General features: G+C 40.5%; 1 protein-coding gene across 1 annotated transcript in view; it reads left to right on the forward strand.

Annotated features, from left to right (window-relative positions):
* Positions 1–5777, forward strand: part of plekho1b (pleckstrin homology domain containing, family O member 1b) — a 28767-nt gene extending 22990 nt beyond the window's left edge. Inside the window, exon 6 of the mRNA XM_072680048.1 lies at positions 204–5777. Within this exon, the coding sequence (XP_072536149.1) occupies positions 204–899 (696 nt within the window). The 3' untranslated portion in view covers positions 900–5777. The remainder of the gene's footprint in view (positions 1–203) is intronic.
* The last annotated feature ends 3470 nt before the right edge of the window (positions 5778–9247 follow it).

Below are 9247 nucleotides of genomic sequence, written 5' to 3' on the forward strand. Positions count from 1 at the left end.
AGTATACGTCATTATATCGGTCCAGATTCTTCCTAAAAATTCTTCATTTTCAACATTAATTTTAGTATTACAGTGATTTCTGTTTTTGGTAATACCACCCACTACTAACTGTGCTAAAAGCCCAGTACAAAAGTAAAGAAACAAAGTTTGCACGGCTAACCACTATAGCTTCATTTTATTCTGATTCCTTTTATGCTTTTCAGGCCTCAACATCATCATCAGATGGTATGCTGACCCTAGACCTTATTCAGGAGGAAGATGCACCCGCATCTACAGGCAAGGACGCCAGTGACAAGAACTTCCAGCTCAATGCAAACTCAGGTGTGGACAGCTGCAAGCTGTTGCCTGGTACCGAGTCCACTGGCAAGTCTCAGAGCCTGCCGCGTAAGAGCGAGAGTGCCTGGGACTGGTCGGGCTCAGACAGCCAGAACCGAACACCCAAGACTGGAAAAAAGCTCAGCTGTGCAGAGAAGAACCGATGCGCCTCCATGGACGAGATCCTGTCTCACTCAGACACGCGGGCCACCAAGAGGCCCATCCCCCACTGCTCCGTGTCTGCTCCCGCTCACTCCATCGGCCATCTGCAGGATCTCATCTCCCAGAAGCTGGAGAGGACACAGGAGCTGCTCACTGAAGTGCGGGTTCCTGGGCAGGGCAGAGGGAAAGACTCCAGCACCAGCAAGGGCTCCATTGTGGAGGGGCAGAAGGCAGAGGCTGAGCGGCTGCTGGAGGAAGCAGCGTCTACCTGGGGTCAGGCACGGGACGTCCTGGAGGAGGTGAAAGAGCTTAGAGTGCTTTGCAGGCAGCTGGACTCGGCCTCGTCCGCAGCGCTCAGCACCTCACCCAGCGGAAAGCTGAAGAACCAGCAGCAGAATAATTACAGGAAAAGCATGATGTGAAGCTGTGGCTGAAAAAAATGTTCTCAGAAGGGCTGCGCAGTTATGACAGAAATGATAATTGCGATTCTTTTGACTGATATTCATTTTGATTTGGACAGAAATGCCTAGGATTTGCCAGGCACTCCCATCGACTCAGCACAGGCCCAGTTTGTCAAGAGCATAATATCATCCGAACCGTAATTTCTTCCATCTTATTCTCACCCAGGAACATGACCAGGCTGTGCACTCGTAGCACGCCGAAATTCCTCAGTGCTTTTCCTAAGCAGATATGCTTGATTGTGTGATGCAGCAGATATACTTTTGCTACTCTTTATACTCCAGTGGACCGAAGTGTCCCGCTGTGTGTACAGATCTTCCGCATTTCCTCAGTGGACTCTGTCGTGACCGCTGGACATTGTGACATTGATTAATGCTTTTAATACATGCAAATATGTATTGCATATAATGCAAATAAGCGAATTGTGCAAGCAGGTTTTCGGGCTGGATTTCCTACAGCTTCTAGCATGAACAAGATTTTATCACTGTCACACAAAAACATTGCATCTCCAAAAAAAAAAAGTTTACAGAAAAGCAAAAAAAAAAAACTTTCAAAGATTTTATTGTAGCTCATTTTTAGTGCATTTCTGTTGGTCTGTTCACCATACAATTCTGACAATATGTAAAGAACAACTGCCAGATTAATATTACGTTATTAAAAGTGAAAAACAGCGAAAATAGAGATTCAAGATTTTTGTGTGACAGCGACCATATGTAGCTTGTGCGAAAGTGATATTTGCCATAACCCAGGTATTGATTATTTTACTGAAATTGCATACGCTAAACATGCTGCTTGCTTTAGTGAATCCAGGTCCTGGTTTGTCTCACTCAGTTCAGGGGCAGAGGTTTACTCTTTGTATTTGCTGCTCTATGACATCCCTATTAGTCAGACAGATATGTACTGCTGGGCTCTGCTGAACTGTTATATTAGCCTTTATTATACCAGCGATGGCCAGGGTATTTACTGCAATGCTAGCTCTAACTCTGAGCACTTGAGGAACATTAGACAGAGCATGGTAGCCCAGGCAGTGGACCACACTGAGAAAACCACTGTTGTCACCAACCTCCAATCTCAATGTGAATGTTTTCCTTCTTTCTAGTCCATAATACACTGGAACAGCTCTGATCCAGCAAGGCTGCACGCCCCCCCCCCAGGCTCGTCAGAGCCTTTTCTGCTGCTTCTCTCTGGTTCGCCCCACAATAGCGCTCAGCACAAACGCTGAATTCTATATATATAGGCCTACTAACAGCGGTTGATGTCATTTTTTGCGATGGGTGAAGATAAATGAGTGAAAGACATTTGCTAATCAATGTCATGGTATGTTCTCCACAAGCTGTCCTCATATGCAGGTGGACTCCAAAAAACCATGCGTAGTTATACCATATGAAATCTGCTGATGAAATCTGGTGCCAGTATTGCTGCAGGTTTGGAAGGAGGAAGAGACAGAGCTGCCATTCAAGCTGAGACACTCATGCAGTAAGGAGGCTAGAGGTGTCTAGCATAGAAGACGTGGATGATTATCTCAAATTTGCACTATACAACGCTGTAAAATGAGAACGAGACTGGTAAGCTGTCTTTTAAAACCCGAGGACTGAACAGACAATCTACCAATAGCTAGAAAAAGAGAGCCTAAGCGGCACTTCTTAAAATATTGGTACGAGTTGAACTCATAAAAACATGAAAAACTGCCTTAGTGTACTTGCAAAAACACATGCAATCTGCATGCCAGTCTCAAAGACTCTGCTTCTGTTGTCCATTATTAAAATTTCACCTCCCAAGTTGCCTGCATCAGAAATAAAGGTGAGCGGAGCAGCGGCACTGAGGCCTTCTTCACGTCCGAGCTGATTTGCTTGTGTAAATCTCTGCAGAATTTTGTCTTTAGAGAACTATGCAACATTGCATATGGACCTGAAATAATGAACAGGCTGGCTGGTGTACAAGTGTGGCATTGTAACAGACCAAAGGGTATGTGTTGCCAGTATCTAACGTCTTGTTTTACAGCTAGTAGCTAAATAACGTTTGCACAGATCTGTGGGTACGAATTGAATCTGTTCTGTCAGTCAGACTTGATTACAAGCAGTGTTATTTTTTTCATTTTGTAAAATGTAATGTAAAGTGCTTTTTGTAGAGTGACTAAAATATTCTAGTTTTTGTTGTTCTGTTTTTTTGCTTTTACGTTCAACTGGAAAAACAGCTGACTCACATTGTCTGACCTGGGGCATCATAATAGTCTTGTGGAAAAGCTTGTTGGCATTTGAAAATGTATATAAGCACAATACATTTAGGTAGTCACACCTTTTTTCATCCGAGTACTAACAAAAACATTGCTAGTCCAATCTTAGTTCCTGCAAAGATGCCAACACAGTTGCACGTGTGAATTTGTAACGCCAGTCGAATCAAACTAATTGGCTAGTTAGCTAGTAGAGCTAGAACCTAATTGTCCAGAATATCCCATCTATCCAGAAGCAAGCAAGGTTACAGGAACAGGGTATGAAAAAGAATCCTCTAATCAGTGAGAGTGTGGACAGGATCTGTGTAGTCATGCATTACTGGATCACATGTCTACTTAACAAGAACAACAGGACTACACAGAGCTTATGCAAATTTCAATTATTCCTGTAAGATATATATAGTTTTGATCAGATGTTCAAATACACTCATCATGGACATGAATGTCATGGCAATATTGGGCTTTTCGGTTCTTTTGTCCTGTGGCATTTAATAAGAAAAGCAAACAGGGATTTGTTTGTAGTTTTCTGAACTCATCACATGGTTACAATTGTACATACATTACACCTACTATGTGGTTAAATATCCTTTATCAAGTGTGATGTTAGCCATCAACAAACGTCTGGCAGAATCGGTAGTGTTCGATAAATGTGGTTTCTTGGCACAGACTATTTTGGCACTTTGGGAAAAGCTTCATGGTAGCCTGCTTCATGCATTCCACAACCACCTTATATGTGTTGGAGATCATTGTCTAGTCGATGGTTTATGGTTATGCTGCAGAATATTTTAGGAAGTCCTAATTTATTATTCCATTCACACCAGGTCCACTGGCAGTAGCACATCCCCAGAGCATGATGCTTCCAGCACCTTGCTTAACAGTTGGCTTAACATTCACTCCTGTGAACATACCTCTGGTCATTGTGGTCATTCCAGAGCAGGGGCAGTAGACATGCCTCTAGTCCATAGATTCTATTCCTGACCATCCAAACCAGATTCCTGACTGAGGGTGACAGTTTGGATCTTCTTCCAGACCCTGGCATGGAACTATAGCATGTACAATTGTTTGAAGAAATAATGTTGGAATCTGCAGTTGTTTAAAAAGAGCTCCAAGAGACATTCCTGACTTAAGTAGATCTGCGATCATCATTCTGAATCTGCACTAAGATCCCTGGACTTTCCCATTGTACTGTATTTAGGTCAATCCAATGACTGGCTCTCCATCAAACCCTTTTGAAGTGCGCCTAAATGTATGAGACCATCTGTAGTCAATCATGATCACTAACAGGAAGTTAAGAGCCCTTGGCAAAATTAAAAGACTTTTTTTTTTTTTTTTTTTAACTTTCAGCATCAGTGAATTAATAATCTTATGTGGGTGTAAGCATATTTTTGGATGTATAATTTTATTCTGCCTCAGTTCAAACTAATCACTGAAAGCCCAATATTGACATTCATATAAACGATGAGTGTATTTAAACATCCAATCTTGACTGTAGCTGTTACAGCTATTCCTTTGGTCTTTAGACGTTCAGTTTTAATATAAAAGTTTAAATGTCTGTAAATAGCAGAATGTCTATTTCGGCATTAGACTGACTTTGTCAGATGTGTGGTCCCAGGAGAGGAAGGCTGTATCACTGTACACTTGGCCCAGTGTTTTAAATGTTTAATGTACCTGGACAAGTCTTAAGAGGTTTCTATCTGTAGATTACAGTGGTCTATGATGCCGAGCAGCCATAGCAGCTGCTGGAAATACCTCGGAATTGCAGCTATGTACCTCAAACACCTTAATTACCTACGTTTATGTACTTTGAGTGTCTGGAAAATGATGGCATTTTGTAAAATTGATGGTGTACCTCCTGAACTCTCTGTTTGCTTCTTGTAAATCAGTCTGCAGGGTATCACGGCAAAACTGGATACAGTCACTTGTGAATATATAAATGCAGGTGTTGCACTTAGGTTTTAATGCTCAGGATTGGCGCATCTCTGATATACTTGAGACACAACCACTTGTGCAATTAAAAACATTCTAAATCCACAAGCCCATTAAAACGCTGAGTGAATGTGTACTTCTTTTTCGTGACAGCAATAGCAAGGTTCTTCTGGAGCTATGCCAAAGACGCTCACTGCATCACTTCAACGGGGCAGTTTAGGTTTAACGGCCGCAATTCCTAGATTCCAGAATGGATTGGTCAATATTTGCTTTACTCTGGTACAGCTGTCTGAATCTGACGATCTTCAACGCAAACATGAGCAGCAGACAGTGTGAAAAATCACATGTGAGGCCAAACAGATCTCATCAAGTGCTGCATCTTGAATTTGAACACCCACAAGAGATTTTGTTCAGATTATGTGCTGAACTAAGCAAAACCTTTAGCTCCATATTGTTTAAGCCATCTTTTAGGCCATCTAGTTTTTCTACACGGTCAGAACAACCCATTTCTGTTCCATAGGCAAACCGGCCTGCTGTCGAATTAGGTGTAATCAATGCTATCAATACTGCTGTACATTTGAAAGATATTTTCTTTGGTGCGCCCATTTTCTTTTTTGTTACCAAACCTGATCTTTCTTAAAGCTGACCTTTTAAAGATTCATTTGGAATAAAACTGATTCCGAAACACGTCTCTGTTTTATGATTTCGTTCAGCAGATCGATCCAGCTCTTTAAGAAATCCACTCACTGAACAGTATTCTTGTTCCAGAGAGCGGTAATACACAGGGCTGTCAACTTTTACAGCACTTCTGTAATATACACTCCTAAGAATACAGGTGCTACACAGGGTTCTTTGAGGGATGCCATAGAAGAATGACTTTTGGTTCCAGAAAGAACCATGTTTGAGCTATTTTTTAAGGTTTTAAAAACTCCTACATCTTCACACTCCTACATCTCCTTGTCTCTAGTGGTTCTTTATGTAATCAGGTCTTTCTTCTTCTGTGGAATTATTTAAAGAATCCTCGGTAGCACCTTTACTTTCAGTGTACCTGCTAGAGCTGGGCAATATGACGATTGCCCACGATTTTATCATATCGTGGTAAATTTTGTTTTCGTGATACCAAATATGCTTTTCTAAAAATAAAGAGGATATCGTCAGTGCTTAAAAAGCACAGATCAACTGCACAATTCATTATAAACAGTGTAATTAGCTTGGTTTACCTGGATGAAGTACATCACATTTTAATAAAGCATTACTGTACTCGGTATTGGGACAATATTTGGATAGTAGGTTTCAAGAATCTGCCGATAGTGATGCATTTTGTCTGCAATCACGTGTATTGTGATTAATATCAAGTATCATGAAAATGTTCTTTAACTATCATAAAATGTGTACTGTATCAGCAACCCTACTACATGTATTACATGAAGTCAATCTGCTGTGGTATAATACACATGCTATGCAAATAACACGATACTGTGGAAGTATAGAATTCCTCATTGTACTCAAATGTACTCATTTGCAACTTAGTTGGCTGTAAATCAAGATTTATTGACATCTACTAATTGTTCAAAATCTCCTTATAATACTAAAATAGGAATTAAGGGTCGTATTACAAATAGAGGCATTATATGTACCGCTTAAAATGGCCAGTGAATCTACATTTCTTTTGGGGGTCTGGTAAATTGATCATATAAAAACAGTAGTTTATCCAAAAAGGTATTTTGGTGTCTTTTGGGACTACTTTGCCTTATTACAACACCACACCACCGTAAACAGATTTTAAAATGATATTTAGGGGCCAAACATTCTCAAAACTATAGTAAATCTCCAGCATCAGGTAATGCATCCATAAAGCTTTTAGACCATGCTTTACCTTCAGACGTCATGTTCCTGTCACCACCACTGTGAACAATTCTGACTCCTCAGGAGGCGTGAGACTGATCTGCATGTATCCCTCTGCAGTTTCAGGCCAGAATCGCACCATCTCACAACTATTGTAACAAACGTTTAGGTATATTAAATACTTCAGAGGTCTGGGTCCCATCACCACTGTGAACAATTCTGAGAGTGTCAAGTGTCTTCAGAATGAAGCTTTTCATGCCAAACCACCCTGTCCACCCTAAAAAGCTTAACGGGGAATTCCACCAATTGTTTTTAAACTTCTGCATAATTCAGTCATTGCAATGTGACTAATGTCAGTCAGTGTGGTTTGGTGTGAGATGGTGTGAGACGCTGTGAGACTACAATGTTCTGCATGTATGCCTCTTCAGTTTTAGGCCAAAATCATACCATCTCATAACTATTGTAGCTAGCTTTTAGGTGCATCAGATGCATCTGTTTTCTATCACTGACTCTAGAATGGGGCATTTTACTCCAAACCACTTGGAGTGTCTTTGTTTAGACCTCACTGAAATACTGAAATATGTGGAGTTTTTAATTCGAACTTCAAATTGGAGTAATTGTTTTTGAAAAAAATATAAAAATTATCTTTCTAAATCTCTATTTAACCCTGAAAAGCTTGTGTGACCGCTCAGTTGAGCTGCCCAGTTAGGGTACTGAACAGAATTGACATTGACATCAGCTCAGCAAAAACACTGCACAAGATCATGCTGCCAATTCCCTTGCTAGACTGGATTTTATGTGTTTTGCCTTCAGATTGGAATAGCTTTAAAGCCATATGCTTACTCTTTACATAATAATATAGGAGCTAGTATTACTCTTTATTTCCACCGTAGCCTTGAAGAACTGTGCACTGTTGAATAGCTGTACCGCTACCTAGATAAGTAGGTAGCTATAAACATCAACATGTATATGAGACTGTAACTAAAGGAATGTACATATTTGTCCATGTTTTACTTTGCACGGTAAACTTGAATATATTGTAGGTCTGTAATTCTACTGTATTACAGTGACTGTTCCATAAAGCTTGCTTGTTTAGGTTTAAAATGACCCTGTCTGCACGAGTTAACCAGCTGACTGACTTGCGCCTCCACTTTCTGAATGGGTCATTATGAGAAGAAACAAAACAAAACAAAGAAAGTGTTTCTTAATTCTACAAATGATCCTGAAACACTTAACCAAAAATAAAAAATGTGCAAATGTGTTTCTTAAAGAATTAAGCTGAGTGAGACTCATCCTTTAGTCTCAGTGCAAGTTCAAGCTGGAAAACAATATGGACATGGGGGGGGGGTGGCTATGTTAGTCTCATGATTACTGATGGCACAAAGGGCACTGCAGTGTGTGTGAAGGTAATACAAGCATAAACAACAGCTTTCAGAACAATATGTTGCAGCAGCTTTTTTTGCAGAAGTTGAGGAAAGAACTGGTTTGAGGAACTGCTTGTATTTCAAAAATATGCTGTGAGCTCTTGTTCTGTATTAGTTTTTTTTTACGGTGTATTCTGGTCATTAGGGAAATATTTTGTCCTTTTTTTGGTAAAAAAAAGAAGGATGCTTTCTGTCACTTAAATGAAAGCACTCTTTTCAGGTGTGTAATATGTAATGAGGCAGGAAAGCTCAGTTTGAAGGGTTTGTCTGGTGAGTAATTGGGAGCGAGTGCTTGGGAGGTAGACAGCTGTAATTAAGCTCTGAGGGACAGCAGGGCTGGGCTCCACAGCTGTTCATTTTTCTTCCCACATATGCTCCTATAAGTCATATCCACGACACTGGTGGAAGAGGGCTTTGGCCAACTGTGACAACGACTTAAAAAGGGGGTACCCAAACAAAACCTTCATCATTGTTACCTTCATAAGAGTGTAACACTTAGGTTTGACTCTATGCACTGTGAAGCTGTGTTTATAGATTAGGTATTTCACATCACATTCATTGTAAACGGCAAACTGATCATTTGGTACAATGCTGTGACATCCCACATCATTCCTTTCATTTCATTTCAGATGTTTTTTCAGATGTTTTTTCAGAAGATTTTCTAAAATATGAGTTTAACAATCATTTAACTGCCACTCCTTACAACTGTGCAAGACCTGGTAGCCCAGTGACACTGTCCCCATCAGAGAAACCAGCATTCCAACGTTCATTTTTGAGAGAGAGAGAGAGAGAGAGAGAGAGAGAGAGAGAGAGAGAGAGAGAGAGGAAATCAAGCACCACTCTCACTTCAGAAGTGAAAGTACATGTTTTTGTCCATACTTGTACT

The sequence above is a fragment of the Salminus brasiliensis genome, chromosome 5, assembly GCF_030463535.1.
Source record: "Salminus brasiliensis chromosome 5, fSalBra1.hap2, whole genome shotgun sequence".
NCBI classification, from domain to species: domain Eukaryota; kingdom Metazoa; phylum Chordata; class Actinopteri; order Characiformes; family Bryconidae; genus Salminus; species Salminus brasiliensis.